The following is an 18,784-nucleotide window of genomic DNA, read 5'->3' as shown; positions in this document are numbered from 1 at the left end:
TCTTAGGTAATTACTTTTACCTCATATAGAAGAATACTTTAAACTAGCTGTTAGTAAAGGAATTTATTAGCCACAGGAGTAATCTGTGCTTTGTGAGAAATTCCATTCTTTTTTTTTTAATTAAAAAAATTTTTAATGTTTATTTATTTTTGAGGGAGAGAGACAGAGTGCGAGCAAGGGAGGGTCAGAGAGAAAGGGAGACACAGAATCCAAAGCAGGCTCCAGCCTCTGAGCTGTCAGCACAGAGCCTGATGCAAGGCCTGAACTCACAAACTGTGAGATTATGACCTGAGCTGAAGTGGGATGCTTAACAGACTGAGCCACCCAGGCACCCCAAGAAATTCTATTCTAAAGCCAGAGACTGCATCAGATTCCACAGGTTAAGGGCTCAGTCCTATAAGAATGCCTCCCATCCTCCACTTCAGATGCTAGTCTCAAGTCCAAGGTGTTATCTGTACTTCTGATTGACTGTTTACAGATTGGAGGTTCCAACGACCTCCTGCTTAGGTACTTTTAATTTGCTAGAGCAGCTCACAGAACTCAGGAAAACATTTACTAGTTTATTCAAGATAAAGGATATGAATCAATAGACAGATGGGAGAGATGCATAGGGTAGGGTATGGAGTCAGGGCTCAGAGTTTCCATGCCCTGTCCAGGTGCACCCCTCTTTCCAATCTCCACGTGTTCACCAACCCACAAGCTCTGTGAACCCAGTCCTTTTGGGTCTTTATAGAGGCTTCATTACATAGTCATGATTAACTAAGTCAATGGCCTTTGGCTGATCCAACCTCCAGCTCCTCTCTCCTCCCCAGAGGGCAGGGCATGGGACCTGAAGTTCCAACCCTGTAATCATAGGGTTAGTTGCCTGGTAACCAGCCCCCATCCTTAGGTTGCCTAAGGGCTTTCAAAAGTCACTTCATTAACATAAAAAAAATATACTAGAGGGGCGCCTGGGTGGCGCAGTCAGTTAAGCGTCCGACTTCAGCCAGGTCACGATCTCGCAGTCCGTGAGTTCGATCCCCGCGTCAGGCTCTGGGCTGATGGCTCGGGCCTGGAGCCTGTTTCCGATTCTGTGTCTCCCTCTCTCTCTGCCCCTCCCCCGCTCATGCTCTGTCTCTCTCTGTCCCCAAAATAAATAAATGTTGAAAAAAAAATTAAAAAAAATATATATACTAGAAAACCCCTTATCACAGGAAATTCCAAGGCTTATAGGAGCTGTGGATGAAGCCAGGAGCTGGCAGGAGCCAGAAACCATGGATATTAGCCATTTGAATGACTAAAGAAACATTTCTTATAAATCACAATATCACAATAGTATTTTTATAATGAATCCAGACATTTTAGTTCTTAGACATTAACTGATAAGCTCCAATGAACTGGTTAAATTCATTGATTCATTCCAGTTTTAGGGGTCTACTATATTCCAGATACCATTGTGGGATATAGCAGTTACACACACACACACACACACACACACACACACACACACACACACTAGGTGATAACAATCATACCTACATTTCAGAGCAAACAATAATGTGTAACTTTTGCCAGGGTGCAACCATAAAGGAAACTTTCTACCTCAATAGAATCAAAGGGCAAATAAAACATGATTGATTTTTTTCTGCTTTATAATGTGAAGCTCACCTCTGCAATCAAAGCATAATTTGGAACCATCATTGCAAAGGGTCTAAACAGGGCCTTCAAATTATCTGGCAATTCAGTTCTGCCTGCGTATCCAGGATTCATTGTGATAAAAGCTGCACAAGTCATAACCAACTTTATTTCCCGGCCCTCAAACATGAATCTAGATAGCTTTTAAAGAGAAGAGAAAATATAAGTGAATACTTCTCCAGACATTTGGAAATTCTTTCACATAAATACCACTTGAGTACAAAACTTGTGTATGGGACATTCAAGCAAAGACTACTAGCCCAGGGAATCCTGCTGTTGGACAAGAGGGAATGTTTCTCTCCTGATCCTATCCTACCCTCTCCCAATTTCTTCTGGGCTCAGTATTTCTGCCTCCCTGTCCTTGCTTTGCCCAAATGGTCCTTCCTTTCCTCTTTTGCTGAGACTTCCCAATTCAGGTTAGATTTCATGGCTCTTAAACCTTCTCCACCCCTACTGTCTGGTATTCCCCCAGAAACTCTAATGGGATCTTAGTCCTTGGGTGTTTGAGGCCCCACTGATACTACTGGCACCGCCCCTTCACATTTACTCAAGGCCAAACACCTGTTGAGCATCTGCTGCAGGTGAGGCGAGGGGTTAGGTATGGAGGTGGAGAGCCAAAGACTCACTCCTGAGCCCTAGAGAAGCTCCCAGGCCTGTGGTGTGGAGTCAGATGTGGAAACTGTGACCAGGCAGTGTAACAGATGCTATGCTGGAGGTGTGTGCAAAGTCAACAGGAGAAGCAGGGTAGCCTGCTTGGGACATGAAGGAGGGCATTTCATGTGGACAAGCAGGGGCAGCCATCTGGTCAAAGGAAGCAGAAACAAGAAGCAGCATAGTGTGTTCAGGAGAGGACCAGCGATTCACTTTGGTAAAGGGTAAAGTTCCATGAGGAAAGCATAGCTAGACTGAGGCCTGAGAATCAAGAGTCTTATATGCCAAAGGCAAGAACAAGAAATGGGAAGGGGAAAAGAGGAGGTGGAAGGGACAGGGTGTGGGTGCACGCTTGCCTGTGTGTGTGTGTGTGTGTGTGTGTGTGTGTGTGTGGTGGGTGGGAAGAACAGAGCTCTTCGAGGGTAGGGACTGAGTCTCAACATGTCTGTATCTGTAGGTCCCCACATAGTGTCTGACATACTGTGTTTCCTGGATGAAGAATTAATTCACTCAAACTAAGTCTTATTGCCATTGGACTCACTAGTTACACTGGAAACATGGGTAGACAGTGTTAAATCAGCACTGTCCTTACTAAAAGGCAACATGCTGTCAGTTAGTTACAGACTTAAGAAATGCTACCTCCATGGACAATTGCCCCAGGACTTACCTTTGCAGCTTTGGCATTCCTAATAGTAATGAGCTGCTGTGCAATGACCGACAAAACTTCTATGTCGATTCGATTAAATTCATCAAAGCAGCACCAGGCCCCTGATTGGGCCAGACCACTGAAGAAGCGCCCCATCATCTGAAATCAAGATAATGCCATTCAACTTTGTGTTGCACAGCTGAACACCTTCAAAAGTTAAATTCTGAGCAGAATATTAACATGAGGTGGTATCTGCAAATAAGCAATATTTTTATATGAATCCTGGCCTATGTTAGAAGTTAGTGCCTTTACGTAAGAGGTCCAGAGTTTCTGAGTCAGCTGGTCTGCTTGTAGGGAATTTCTAACAAGTTGCCTGGTGATGATAATGCTGGTGGTCCAGAGTTAACACTTTGAGAACCACTGCTCTAGAACTTGGCTTCTCAAAGTGAACTGGTATCAGTTGACATCACCTGGGAGGATTTTAGAAATGCAAAAATCTCAGGCCTTCCCCTTGATCTCCAGAGTCAGAATATGCACTGTAATGAGATCTTCAGGTGATTCACCAGCACATTAAAGCTGTTCTAGAAAAACAGTGAAAAACAGTTCTAGAAGAAAGTTGAAAAGGAACTGAAAAACAACCCATTAATCCTGATGCTTGGAATGTGTTCCTTTGTCTTTTTTTTTTTTTTAGTTTTTATTTAAATTCCAGTTAGTTGACATACAGTGTAATAATATTTTTGGGTGTACAATATAGTGATTCAACACATACAACACCAGTGCTCATCACAATGCGCACACTCCTTAATCCCCATTACATGTTCCACCCATTTCCACCCACCCCCCCACATCCCCTCTGGTGACACATGAGTTTGTTCTCTACAGTTAAGAGTCCGTTTCTTGGTTTGCCTCACTCTCTCTCTTTTTTCCCTGTTGCTTATTTATTTTGTTTCTTAAATCACACATATGAGTGAAATCATATGGTATTTGTCTTGGAATGTGTTCCATTGAATGGCAAAGGCTTCATGACCCATGTATTGATCCTTCTCTATGAGCCTGATTATGCCATTAAATTTAATTATGGAAAAAAATTAAAAAAAATTAATTCCATTATGAATCATCCTTGATACTACAAGTGGTATATAACGGGTTTATGTTTTTATATTCACCCCCCCCCCACCGACAAAGCAAAGAAGGCATAATTGTAGGTATAGAATAGCACAACTTCATAAACCTTGACATGGTAAGACAAAATTATACAAACCAATGAAAATCAGAAAGTGAAGTTGGAACAGAAAGTTGGAAAGTCATATCTAATAAACTCTTGACTTCATAAGTTAGCAGATAATGTCCAAAGTTGATATATATAAATATAGTAATAAACACATGTTCTTACAGATAATAGCAATCACCAGAAGTAAAAACAAATATAATCAGAAAACTGGTCTCTGGAGGGTGGAAGTGGGTGATGTGACTAGGGACAAAATCTGTTATTTTTAACTTTGGATTCTTCTGTTCAGTTTCAATTTTTCCACATGTAGATATTTAATTTTAAAATGTTAGTTTAATAAATCCTTATGGAACAAGGTGGAGTATAAAAAAGAATAAATAAATACTTAAAGGGCGCCTGGCAGGCTCAGTCAGAGGAGCATGTGATTCTTGATCTTGGGGTCATGGTTCAAGCCCCACGTGGGGTATAGAGATTACGTAATCAATAAAACTTAAAAAAAAAAAGAATAAATACTTAAATTTCTTATCATTTAAATTTTTTTTTTTTTTTCAACGTTTATTTATTTTTGGGACAGAGAGAGACAGAGCATGAACGGGGAAGGGGCAGAGAGAGAGGGAGACACAGAATCAGAAACAGGCTCCAGGCTCTGAGCCATCAGCCCAGAGCCTGATGCGGGGCTCGAACTCACGGACCGCGAGATCGTGACCTGGCTGAAGTCGGACGCTTAACCGACTGCGCCACCCAGGCGCCCCTTAAATTTCTTATCATTGGATGTAATTCGTACTTCAGGGATCATCAAACTACAGACTACAGCCGTATCTAGCCTGACACCTGGTTTGTGAATGGAGTTTTACAGGAACACAGCCACATTCATTCATGATATATTATATTTGCATATGGTCTGTGGCTGCTTTCATGCCACAATGGCAGAAAAAACTGACGAGTTGCAAGCCCATAGTATTTACCACTTGGTCTTTTCCAGAAAGTTTGCTGACTCCTGCTCTAGAGTCTAAGATAAATGAATCATGTATTTATATCCTGTGGCTTTAAGTGTCTCATAGCACACACTCATGCCTTTGGGAGTGCACATCTCCCAGGAATGACTGAGCCTAACTGATGACTGAAAAATCACTGAAAAATGGACTTGGATGTATAAATCCAAATTTTGAATTGAGAAGATCTAAAACAATCAAAATTATTATGCCCAAAATAAAAAAAAAATCATCACTATCTCTGATGCATCTCTGCTGAGATAATGAGGTCACTTAACATAGTGGGAACAGATCCCCATAACTTGGAGATGTTGGGGAGCATAAATTCTTCCACAGATTACTGATGGCAGTTTCCCATATTCTTTCCTGGTGTACCCAGAGGCCCCCTCTGTCACCCTGCTCTGAAGGCAGAGGGGTCACCTTTCCTGATTACCTCTCCCAAGGTTTAGTCCCCTGTTGCTCTCTTGTTCTGCTACTGTGAAACAACTTTCTGCCTGTATTGGACTTCCGTTGTTGTTGTTGTTGTTGTTGTTGTTGTTGTTGTTTATGAATAAAAAGACATTTCCAGCAACGTCTTTTTTCTCCTAAATTTTTTTTTAAATTTTTTTTTTCAACGTTTATTTATTTTTGGGACAGAGAGAGACAGAGCATGAACGGGGGAGGGGCAGAGAGAGAGGGAGACACAGAATCGGAAACAGGCTCCAGGCTCTGAGCCATCAGCCCAGAGCCCGACGCGGGGCTCGAACTCACGGACCGCAAGATCGTGACCTGGCTGAAGTCGGACGCTTAACCGACTGCGCCACCCAGGCGCTCCTCTCCTAAATTTTAAAAAAGGAGCAGGGTTTTTAAAGAACATATCCTATGAAACACTACTTTCTGAAGATGCTTCTGAAAAAAAAGTATGATTTACTCTGTAAAAATGAATGAATTATGGGGCACCTGGGTGGCTCAGTCAGTTGAGCATCCGACTTCACCTCAGGTCATGATGTTGTGGTTTGTGAGTTCAAACCCCATGTTGGGCTCTGCACTGACAGGTCAGAGCCTGGAGCCTGCTTCAGATTCTGTGTCTCCCACTCTCTGCCCCTCCCCGACTCACTCTCTCTCTCTCTCTCTCTCTCTCTCTCTGAAAAAATAAATAAATAAATAAATAAATAAAATAAACATTAAAAAAATTTTTTTTAAATTTTTTTAACGTTTATTTATTTTTGAAACAGAGCATGAACGGGGGAGGGTCAGAGAGAGAGAGGAAGACACAGAATCTGAAACAGGCTCCAGGCTCTGAGCAATCAGCACAGAGCCTGACGCGGGGCTCGAACTCACGGACCGCGAGATCATGACCTGAGCCGAAGTAGGACGCTTAACCACTGAGCCACTCAGGCGCCCCTAAAAAATTTTTTTAAATGAATGAAGTACAATTTATTTGGATAATTCAAATGATTATATTCTAAATTTGGACAACATACAGGTATTTGTGTAACTTTCAGAAAAAGGAAACTAATAGCTCTGTGTATTAGTGACTAAAAGGCACTTTGGTCAAATATATTTAGGATTTGCTGAATTAAAGAAAGCTAAACAGATTTCCTGACTGTGGGACTTCATAAAGTGGTAAAATACTACTTTGTGTTGTGAAAACCTGGAAGGAGAATAAGGCATAGGGGTCCTGTGACCCAAAACTTTGAGAAATACTATACTGAAAGATCTTACCATGAATTTTCACCTCCTACATATTTCATTTTTAGGACTTATTTTGTGTATTAGAGTAGGTTCTATGCCCGACGTGGGGCTTGAACTCGGGGCCAGGAGATCCAGAGTCACATGCTTTACCGACTGAGCCATTCAGGTGCTCCTACATATTTTATTTTTAGTACATAACTCTCTGCATTGCTCTTCTCTTCCTGTAAGCATATTCCTTGTTCCTAGATTTCCCTGCTATTATATCTTATACCTCATCTCACTTCTTTTCACTTAGTAACATGACAGATTTTTTTTAAAGTTTATTTTGTTATTTATTTTGAGAGAGAGGGAAAGCACAACTCAGGGAGAGGTAGAGACAGAGAGAATCCCAAGCAGGCCCTGTACTGTCAGCATAGAGCGTGATGCAGGACTTGAACTCACGAACCATGAAATTGTGACCTGAGCTGAAGTTGATGCTTAACCAACTGAGTCACCCAGATGCCCCCATAAGCAGATTTTTTATTTTACCACCATTTGATAGATCCTCTTGTGGCCTTGGTTCACCTGGACCACTCAGCCCACCTTGTGTTGACTCTTCTCCTTTGCTCTATTTATCCCACTTTGACCATCCTTTGCCCTATCAGCTTCCCCTTGCTTGCCATCACCCCCGTTCTCCTTTTTTTGTCATGCCATGTTGCAAGTGAGAAAACCCATAAAGCACTTAATGTCAGTGTTAAGGTGCTGAGACTGTACCTTGTAGTCCAAACCATCGGAGCAGTTGAAGACCACACACTGGATGGCAAGAGCTTTAGCTAGGTCTTTGGTTGTCTCTGTTTTCCCAGTGCCAGCAGGACCAGCTGGTGCACCTCCCAGGTCAAGCTGCAAAGCCCCCATGAGGCAAAGGTAACAGCGATCCTGAAGAAATGCATACTTTGTCATTATTGAAGGGAACTGACTCAAGTCACAAATTTATAAGTCCCTTCCCTTCTACAGGAGGAGGGTCACTATTTTCCATGAAAGGTTTTACAGCAATTGAGATATACTCAAAGATCCAGGTACATGATTAATGATGCAGATCTCTGCTTCACAGAGATGTATTCACGGCGAATCCTTTCAAGAGTTAAGGTTGGATGAAATGTTTCAAGACTATTTTAAGAAAGCATTTGTGTCATGGTTAACCTAAGTCATCAGTAACTTACTGTGAGAGGAGTAATGACTAGTCTTGGGCATGCACCCAAATACTCGTAGCCATAGGTGTACTGAGAGAGCGCCATCCGAGCCACGCAATTATCCTGATCTATGTCCCAATAGTAGCGCAGTTGTCTCTGCCAGTCAAAGGAATCCACTTCCTCTACCTATGTAAGTGGTAACAATGATACATATATTAGATGCACTAATTTCAGGAAGAAATATATGCTGTCACTTAAATAAAAGTTACCTTGGCTTGAACAAGTTCGGTGACTATGTCTCTTGCATGTACATCAATAGTAATTAAGGCAGTTATGATGTTTCTGTGTAATTTTGGAAGACTGCCTCGAACTGTTGCTGCCAGGGCATTTAATCTCTACAAATCAAAAGAAAAATGGTCATAATGGATTTTCAAAAATCAGCTTACATATCTATTTTTAAACTATTTTTCTATATTTTTACTATTGAATTTGGAGTAGACATTTGCCAAAACTAATTTTAAGAATCTATAATTCCATGACCAAACAGGACAACAGTTTAACTTGCTTAATTCCTAGATTCCTAGATGACTTCTATGAAGTACATACTATCTTTACCCTCATTTTATATTAGAGGAAACTAAGTGTCAAAGAGGGTAAGTAACTTGATGGCAGCCACACAGTTATGAGGTGGCAAAAATGAGACTTGAGTAGACATCTGCCTCACAGAAAGCCTATGCTCTTAACCACCATGTGATAATGTCTCTAGAGAAGACTGTTTTCCCTAAAAATTAAACATGATTAAGGCAGTACTCCTCATTTTCAGGGGTAATTTTTTCTTTGTAAGCAGAAAACCTGAGCATTTAAAATGTTTTTTACTGTTTATTTATTTTTGAGAGAGAAAAAGAGAGAGAGTGCAAGCCAGGGAAGGGCAGAAAAAGAGGAAGACACAGAATTGGAAGCAGGCTCTAGGCTCTGAGCTGTCAGCACAGAGCCCGTTGCAGGGCTCAAACTCACAAACCATGAGATCATGACCTGAGCCAAAGTTGGACGCTTAACCAGCTGAGCCACACAGGTGCCCCAAGAAAATCTGAGTATTTTAAATAAGCCAATGATTGATTAAATGAGAGCATCTTTGGACAGACTGTGCTCCTAATTCTCACATAAATGGTTCAATCTTTTCTAAGGAGAGTAGTGCCTCTGAAGGCCTTGTACTGCTCTGATGAATTTTCTCACATGTTGACCTTGATCAGGGACCATCTCTACACAGAGGTCAAGGGAACTTTCCATACAGAGTCTTTTCTCTTCTCTGGGGCTGTGTGGCATGACATTCTATGAGGTCCTCAAGAGATAGTGTTCTCTCATCTCAAGAAAGTTGTTTTTTCCCTTTTCTGTTTCAAAGGTAATTAAACAAAAAGCCACCTTGTTTGGAAGTAGAACTAAATTTGGAATTAAAGATTAGGCATAGCTGTAAAATGGCATTTCCAAACTATAGCTTAAAAATTCTTGTAGAATGGGATTTGGATTCAGTTATTTATTGTTTTATTGATGGCTGCCTAAGGATTCTCTAGAATAGTAGAAAAGCACATCTTGAGCCTAAGAATGGAAATATCACAAATCCTTGAGTTTTCCTGGATTGAATAAAAGTTTCTGTGAGAGTTATCCAAGGCCTAGTAAACACAAAGTCTCCTTAAATCTTGCAAACCATCATAATTCTGAGATTTTCCTCTTAAATTCTTTCATCCAATTTTATAAGTATTCGTATAAATACTACACAAATATTAAGGTAGTATCCTTAAGAAAACCTGAACATAAATGGTTTTAGTAAGAACCCCCAAAGCTCTGTAAGTCATGTCAGAGCATTAAAATTTCTGAAATATGTGAATTTGCAGTACCCATGTAAAAACAAAAAAACAAAAACAAAACGACTGAGACCATCCTGCACAGCAATATGTTCAATGTCACCCTGTTAAAAAATCCTACCTCAAAGTTTACTTCTTCAAAAGCTTCCAGGGCCTCTATATGATTACCACCTTCTCTTTCCAAGCACTCAGTCAAATCACGGCACCACATGATTTGAGAAATGGTCAGAATCACCTACATGGAAACATCTTTCTTAAATGTGTGTTGCATGTCATCAAAAATGGATTCAGAGATGGAAAATTTAAGGGGTGTAAGTTACTTGAGAAGGGTGGCCAGCAATCACCCAGTCTGTCCTTGATTTCCCCTGGTAGTCAGCGATGGCGGCTTTGCAAAGGCGACGCAGAGATGTGAACATGGCTTCTTCCACTTTACCAAGCCAATCCTCCACGTTGCCTCGGGCTTTGAGGCCTTTTCCCAAGCTAACCTAGAAGACAATCAGAGCAATGATAACATGTTCAGTGTGGGACTTGTCAGCTATACAGCCTCTGTACTTCTATATCAGAACCCGGAAACACTGAAGCCTGACCGCAAATACTAGAACCTTCTATTGATATCCCACTCTACATCTCTCTTTACCCACCTCCTTTTTTTTTTCTTTTTTCTTTCTTTTTTTTTTTTTTTTTTTTTTTTTTTACCTGCTTCCCTTTGGAGCCAAATCCTTGGAAAAAAGGAGTATACGTGACTATATGGATTCCTCCACTTTCTTTTCCTACTTACTGCCATTTGATTTTTGGCCCCAACTATTCCTCTAAACCTGTTAAGGTGATTAAGGTTACAAATGTTCTTTCAACTTTCAAGTCCAATTGATGCTTTTCAGTCCTTCTCATATTTATTTCTTGGACTTCCAATGACCTGATTGCCCTGCTTATCTGGGTCTCTTGGTTCTTCTTCTACCTTCCCTTTAAATTTCATGTTTTCCCTAGATCTTAGCCTTGGTCCTCCCCTTTCTCCTCTTCTGCACTAGTGATGAGCAAATTGTTTTGTAAGAGGGTCAAATCAGGACAAGTAAAATGTTTATAGGCTCTTGCCACTCCCACAGATACATCTCTTGCTCTAACTGGACTGATAACCTTGGCATTTCACTGCACATTTCCTGTGTACGGAATGCCCTCCCTCCCATGTCTCCTCTCCATCTTCCTTGGCTGCCTCTGTGTGTGTGTGTGTGTGTGTGTGTGTGTGTGTGTGTGTGAGAGAGAGAGAGAGAGAGAGAGAGAGAGAGAGAGAGAGAGGCAGAGAAGGAGAGGGAGAGGGAGAGAGGGAGAGAAAGAGATTTATTCTTCTCTGTAAAGTCATGTGTTTCTCCACAGTTTGTTAATGCATTCACTTACTCAGTGTTTACTGTATGCCAGGCACTGTGTGGTGTCCTAGAGACATGACAACTAACACTTTCATAGCACTCACTGGGTACAGTTCTAAGTAATTTACATATAATACTATTAAAAATCCTCAGCATCTCATTAATCAGGCACTATTGCTATTCCTCATTTTATAGGTGAGGTTAAAGGATGGGACTTGAGTCCAGGTGGCCTGGCAGTAGAACAGGTACTCTTAACCAGTACACTCTCTTGCCTCTTCTGGAGAGGTGAGTAAGACAGGGCTCCAGTCATCTCCACTTTGTTCCCAAGAACAAAGCACATGCCTCTGTTACTGCACTTACTGTGGTGCTTTTCAATCATTTGTTTGACACTATCTCCGCTAGAGCTCTTTGCGGGCAAGAATTTCATCTTGGTTATCTTTGAAACTGCTGAGCCTGCACAGTACGAGTACACAGTGGCACTTGATGAATGCTTAGAGGGACTGAAGAGTAAACTTTTACCCTCAATCCCAGAAGGGTAACAAAATTCCCCTATAAAGAATTATAAACAAAATCACCTCACCCGTTCTCCTTCTGGTGATAGCATTGCTAAAATATCATTAGTGTAAATCTTTTCTGGCTCTCCTTCCATACCAGGAATTTTTCCTTCAGTAGGAGGCATGAGAGCAAATTCGAGCTTTGAAATGGAGTCAAAGCATTTCCTTAAGTGTGGCTGCACAGCTTGGGGATTTCGTGTCTGGGCCAGAATCTCCAGAAGTTCATCATTTGACAAGAAGTAAAATCTGGATTAAAGAAAATACTTAAAATATAACTTGGAAGTCAAAGGAAAGCCTTACATACACATGAAAGATAAATCCCTTAGCCATATCTCTTCTCCAGTTACTGATTTCCTGAACCTCAAACCTACTGGTCCTGGGTTTCTGGGAGACCACATGTCTCTAAATACAATTGTTATGAAGACTAGTGTGGATGCATCTCAGACATCTAGAATCAGTGCCTGATACATACAAGATAGATATTTTTCATGAAATTATAAAAAAATGTTAGTTCTTGCTATGACACTGATTTGTTCTACAGTGAAAATATATTATTCATTTTCCCTAGAATATAGCCTAGTGCCTTACACCTACCTGCTTTCAATACCTAATGTGTTGGATGAATGGATGGATGGATGGATGGATGGATGGATGGATGGGCAAATGGATGGGTGGTTATAGGAGTTTTATTTAGTTCTGTGAACATCCACATGTGGGCCATGCCAGTGTGATTCTGCATGGGATTTTCTTAAATCTTGCCCACCAGGACCATTTAGAGGCACGAATAGACTGTAGGAGGAGAAGGGGCATACTTGGACGCCCAGGGATGAGGGAGAGGAATGAGGGCCTGGCCAGAGAAGACATTTTACTTCTGGAGTGGAGGAGGCTGCCTATAAGAGATCCCTTGGGATTGGAGGGAATGGAAAAGAGCCCATGGAAGGCACCATGTGGGAAAGAGGAGACCAGATATTCACCAGCCCACTCAGAATTCTCTGCTGCTTTGACTCTCTTCTCCTCTGTGTCCCAAACCTGGAGACTTCAGAAATCTAATAGGGAGTGGGAGGGTTGATCACCACATATTCTCATCATCACTAAAGCCTTAGACCTGCAACAGTTTTGGGTAGGGAATGGGGAAGCTTTCACTTTAAAATAAGTACAGTTTTATTATTAAAGATCATTTATTCGTAACAAGAAGTTTTGTTTGCTTGGTTGCATTATTATCTGAGAATGACTAGAAAATTCATGAGGTCTGCTCAAGACTTTGTCCAGGGGCAGGAAGAAACTAGCCACCAGCAGGGAATGCAAAGGCAGTTATTAGTTTGAAATAAAGATGCTTTTGGTTGGGCTTTTATCAGTTCTCCTTCTTTACCATACAGTAATAATTAATTTGTGCCCATGCCTTTTCTTTCAACTAATGATAACTATAAACATTGGGCCATGAGCCATGTGAGAGTAGGAACAGTATTGTATTCATCTTGTGTCCCTAGGACCTTACTTGGGATGCAGCTCATAGTAAGTCTTTATTAAGGCCCACAGGGTGAAATCAACACCACACAGAGCCTTCTGACATAATATACATGTTGCAGACCTAGTTCATGCAGTTATAAGCAAAAGAACAAATAAAACCTGATGCTTTTTGGTGTTCAATATTATCACAGGTAAATTTGTTTCTGTGGTTTTTGTTTGTTTGTTTGTTTGTTTAGATATCAAATGTAGTGTATGGACTTCCTCTGGCTTTGGGAGATTCAAGTTGGGAACCACTGATCTTCTGGATCTTGGATTTCACACGTACACACATACTCTGTCCTGGTACCCAACAACAAACCCTCTCAACCAAGTAACCCAGAGAAGCACCTAGCCTTGGCTGCCATAGTACTTGTCCTAGGACAGACCTTAATGGCTATTTCCTTAACAACTAACAGGAAAATATCATGAAAGATAAACCATTTTGTCAATGTCCTCTGTGTTACAGTACAGTGTGCCCTAATAACTGAAGTTGGCTACCATCGAGTAGTTTATTCTGGTGTTATATAAGTATATTATAATAGTTTATTTATAGGACTATTCACCTGTTGACCATGAGCCCCATTGGGGCAGGGATCCAGCATTTTCTTCTTTGTATCTTTAGCTCTTTAACATTTGGTATGCTTTTGTAATAAAGAGATGAGTAAACAATTTAATTTGGAGTTTGTGAAATGACCTCTTGGAAAGCTTTTCCAGTGACACTCTTAGGGCACTGATTAATCCAAAGAAACCTGCTCAGGCAGCACAGGGTTCTCTGACTTTTTGCGTGCACATCTGTGGACATGCACACACAGGCAGGCACATACATGCGCATCCAACAATGGAACAATGCTGAGACCAAGAATCCCTCCAGCACCTTTACCTCCTTTACCAAAAACTGTATCCTTAAGATTTATACTCCCCAATCAACATGCCAGCTGGATCACCATTATCACACATCTTTCTTGTTTCTTGCTCTGGTTTCCTGATGTTATGGGAACATCACCTGGTTTTGATGTTATGATTTGTTTTTAAGTATGTCCTTTTAAATTAATGAATAGTCTTCACTACTAAAACTATCATAAGTTGCTTTATAAACTTACCTTGGAAAGATAACTCTTTTTGATTCTAAATATGCCTCTAGACACTTTTGAATTTGGTCAAGTAATGCATTATTATTTTGAAAAGTCTCCAGAAGTCCTGTTTATTAGGGGGAGAGGGGAAGGAAAAAGGTACTGGTAAAACTGTGTTAAAAAAATAGAAAATATAATTTTAATTGGAAGTAAAATATGATATTAACATTCTTTAAAGCTTTGGTTTTATTTGATAAAAATGGTCAAAAAAATTTAAATTTGGGGGGTTGGCTAAGAATGCTATTACTTTTAATAACATTATTTAATATTAGTCTTAATATTTACCACAGACGAACAAGTATTCAACCTGAAACATTTTTTTAGCTGGCACCCCCCTGCCACTTGGGGGTGGGGCTAGGAGTGCACGAACCATTGTGCCTGCTGAGTGCATGCTCACCTTAGGGACTTGGCCTTTGTTCTTCTCTCTGCCTTTAACAACTCTCCCATAGTCACAAAGGTGTCTCATTCCCTCATACCTCCTGCTTTCTGCCTAAAAGCCACTTTATCAAAAAAAGTCTTCCATGTCACACACACACACACACACACACACACACACACACGGCAGCCCCCAGCTATTCTCTAGCCCCCCTCTTTATGCTGCTGAATTTTTCTTCACAGCTTTATCATCATGTGAAATGACAAATATAGGTCCACACTTTTTCATCTGAAATCCCTAGGACCAGAGATATTTTGGAATCATGTATTTTTTCAATTTAATTAAAATTTTTTTTTAATTTTTAAATTTAATTTTTAATTTTTTTAATTTAATTTTTTTAATTTTAATTTAACTTGTTATAGAACAAGTCCAGTAGAGACTGGGGCAACATTCTATTATCAAACACTTGACTATTTTGCAGCAAAAGGTTTGAATATGCATGTGGTAGGAAGAATAAAGGTCTCTCAGTTATAGCCATGTCCTAATCCCCACAACCTGAGAATACATTAGTCTATATGGAAAAAGGAAGTTGGTAGGTGTGACCAGTGATCACGGGAAGGGAGATTATCTTGGATCATCTAGTGGGCCCAATGTAATGACAGGGGTCCTTATAGGAGGGAGGCAGAAGGGTCAGAGACAGAGGAGAAGTGAAGACAGAAGCAGAGGTTGGAGAGAGTTGCTGACTAGAAAAAAAAAAAAAGAGGTTAGAATGGGAGAGAGCCAAAGCATAAGAGACTGTTAAAAACTGAGAACAAACTGAGGGTTGATGGGGGGTGGGAGGGAGGAGAGGGTGGGTGATGGGTATTGAGGAGGGCACCTTTTGGGATGAGCACTGGGTGTTGTATGGAAACCAATTTGTCAATAAATTTCATAAAAAATAAAAATAAATAAAAAAAAAAAAGAAGGTGACTAAAAGCCAAGGAGCGTGGGTGATCTTTAGAGACCCAAAGTTTAAAAGTTTTCAATTCTATCACACCATATAGTTTTTCCTTTCTGTTTCTGTTTTATGTAAGAGTCTTCGGGCAAAGAGCATAGCCAAGCAGACTGCCTCTGCTTGACAGGGAAGCTGTCTGGAGGTATTCACCAGGAAAGGTCATATGCTGCCATTTGGAGAACAACTAGCAAGCTTGCTGAGGCTTTGATAAAGTTCAATAACCATGTGTGTGCACGCACTAATGCTTTGATTCCATATTCCTAAAAATAGACCTTATTAAATAACATTTCAATCTCGAGATTTAGAATTATAATTCATGGTAATATTTAAATATTTTAGAGGCAGAGAGAACAAGTGGGGCAGAGGGGCAGAGGAAGAGAGGGAATCTTAAGCAGGCTCCATTCTCAGCATGGAGCCTGATGCGGACTTGGTCCCATGACCCTGGGATCAGAAATGAGCCGAAATCAAGAGCTGGACACTCAACTGACTGAGCCATCCAGGTGCCCCAATTTTTAAATATTTTTAATGAATTAATGAAAAATAAGATGTGGAAAGTTTTCCAGTCATAAGTCTATGAGAGTTTTAGCAGAATGGGTCAACGGAATGTGAATATATGTCTTGTAGTCAAATTGTGACATGTAAGCATCATTGATACTCTGTGGCAGCATCCCCAAATTATAAAAGCAGCAAAAAAAAATCAGATTCGTGGGTGCCAAAACTATGAACTAAGCTGAGAGGTAATAATAACAATGATAACAACAACAACAACAAAAACAACAACAACAACAGTGTTCAATTCACATCGTTCAATAAGAGTATCAAATATTCCTGGTCACTAATACTGACAAGAATCAAGGATTGAGCATACCACATATTGTTAGAACCTTATAGGCGTTAAACAGTTTAGATGGCTGTAAAGTCTTTTTGTGTGTTTTTGAAATTGTGTTTTATACCTGGTTGAGTAGCGGCTCGAAGAGCATTAGGCAACCGGTTCACCTTCCTCATGATTTCCTTCCATGACTTATCCACTTGAAGGAACATCTTAGCCTCGGCAGGCAATTGCCTCTGAATATCTGGAGCATTAAAAATACTTTCTAGGTAGAGCCAGTTTCGCTGACAGTTCAGCCACTCTTCCTAGGAGAAAAATAAGAGCATTATCAATTTTTAATCCTGAATTAAAAACACAGTTACATTAAAAATAATTACATGGGGACTCACTATATCTTTCACTGGGGGAGCTTCACACAGTTTCTTTGAGATGGAACCTCCTTAAAAGGTCCAGGACTCACTGCAGCCTAATTTCTACCCCTCTTCTACTGAGTAGAGTTATAAGGAATCTACTGTATGGTAATCAGAAGGGACCCAGAGAAAGAGGATTAAAATGCTCAGAGCAGACAGTCTCAGGGGGAGCAAGATGCTAAAAGAAATATGAAGGGTTGGGAAGTGTTATTAAGTGACTATTTCCAAATATAGACAAAGCTCTCCAAAAAAAGGTGTTTTTTATTTTTGCCTCAATTGTCTCTATATTCTTCCCTCTCTTCCTTTTTAAAAAAGAAACAGGATTTATTTTCTTCAATCAAAAGAGTAAAATCTGCTTGTGACAGAGCATGTGGCAAACCCAGAGGACTGGAGGAAGAAGAAAATCACCCATTGCTTCTCCCCTTGGAGAAGCATGGTTAATCAAAGAAACCAGAACTGCAGTGTTGGGGCTGTAGATCTCACGGTCTCCTATGCCTCCTGCCATTGCATGCATAGGCCCAACATCTGTGAAAGAGTTTCTCACTTGTCACTCCAGATTTGGGGGTTATGCCTCAAGCCTAGTGTCACAACCACTCCCTGATTTATCGCAGGTCTCATACTTTCTACACAGTTAATTCTGGCTTGGCTCAGCCATCAGTAGAGGCCAAACAGGGGTCAGATTGTAAAGTGTTCATCCAAGAGGGTGGATTCCTGAAAAAGATCTCTATGAATCAAAATTGGAACAAATTATCGTTTCCTATTTAGTGTATTATTTCATAGATAACTTTTCATATTAGAATATATAGAAGCTTAAACATAATTAAATCAAGCTAAAAATCTTTAGTCTAAGAGAGAGATTGGATGGGAACAAAGATCAGTATAAGTAGGTTTTTTGTTTCACTGTGGGATAATCTGAAGTAGAATAAAATAAAAGGGAAGGGTGTACCACAAGGAAGGGTACCAAGGAGACTTCAAGCAACAGTGCATGTTTTTCCAGTAAATGTGAAGTTGCTGCAGCACTGTGAGAAGCTGTTTAAAAGCTGTGAATGCCTGCAGCTTATAAACCAAGGTGCTCCCTGCCTGAGCTTAATTCTGTTGCCAGAAAAGGTCTAAGCCAGTTAATAAGTGACCAAAGCCCCCTGCCATTTTGGGATGGAAACTGGTTGAGGAGGGAAAAATCTTTTATTGGAGTATATGCATAGGCAGATTGCTCTGTCTTAGAGGTGCTAAGTCTTCAAATTGACACGAAGACCCTTTCTTTCCAATCATTTAGGTTATAATTATCAGCTTGTCCATCTAAGCCACTAGCTGAAGTACTTAGGGAGGGGAAGAGGGTGGTACATGGGGAATGAGAGTAGGGAAACACAAGGGCTCATGTTCTTAGAGTGAAAAACTCCTGGAGCCTCTCTGTTTTTTTGAACTTTGAATTCTGAAACCATTGGTGGCAGGATTCAGTCATGCTGTGTTCTCACATGTGACAACACATGCTTATTGAGTCATTTTAAGAGCTGAATGATTTCAAAAGCCCGGGTCTTTTGACTGGGGCAGTAGTCACTTTAAAACACACACACACACACACACACACAATTTTTTTAATCTTAAGATTTAACTAATACCCAAAATGCTATCTTGAATCATGATTTCCATCAGTACTTGACACCATCTAGACCGGCATCTAGAACTCCATTGTAAGGTCTTTTCAGGCATGTGGTAGGTTGCTGTGAAAACGTTAAA

The 18,784-nt window shown here is 40.5% G+C and overlaps 1 protein-coding gene across 1 annotated transcript in view; it reads right to left on the bottom strand.

Moving 5' to 3' along the window:
- The window catches only part of DNAH6 (dynein axonemal heavy chain 6), a 231,828-nt gene that overhangs the window by 137,038 nt on the left and 76,006 nt on the right, over positions 1-18,784 (bottom strand). Inside the window, exons 22-31 of the mRNA XM_047854641.1 lie at positions 16,765-16,945; positions 14,412-14,508; positions 11,832-12,051; positions 10,214-10,378; positions 10,015-10,128; positions 8,304-8,429; positions 8,065-8,220; positions 7,619-7,780; positions 2,993-3,130; positions 1,648-1,815 (exon numbers count right to left, since the gene is read on the bottom strand). Coding sequence (XP_047710597.1) covers positions 1,648-1,815; positions 2,993-3,130; positions 7,619-7,780; positions 8,065-8,220; positions 8,304-8,429; positions 10,015-10,128; positions 10,214-10,378; positions 11,832-12,051; positions 14,412-14,508; positions 16,765-16,945 — 1,527 coding nt within the window. The remainder of the gene's footprint in view (positions 1-1,647; positions 1,816-2,992; positions 3,131-7,618; positions 7,781-8,064; positions 8,221-8,303; positions 8,430-10,014; positions 10,129-10,213; positions 10,379-11,831; positions 12,052-14,411; positions 14,509-16,764; positions 16,946-18,784) is intronic.

Source organism: Prionailurus viverrinus, chromosome A3, assembly GCF_022837055.1.
Source record: "Prionailurus viverrinus isolate Anna chromosome A3, UM_Priviv_1.0, whole genome shotgun sequence".
Classification (NCBI taxonomy): Eukaryota; Metazoa; Chordata; class Mammalia; order Carnivora; family Felidae; genus Prionailurus; species Prionailurus viverrinus.
This window is presented reverse-complemented; position numbering and strand designations above follow the sequence as displayed.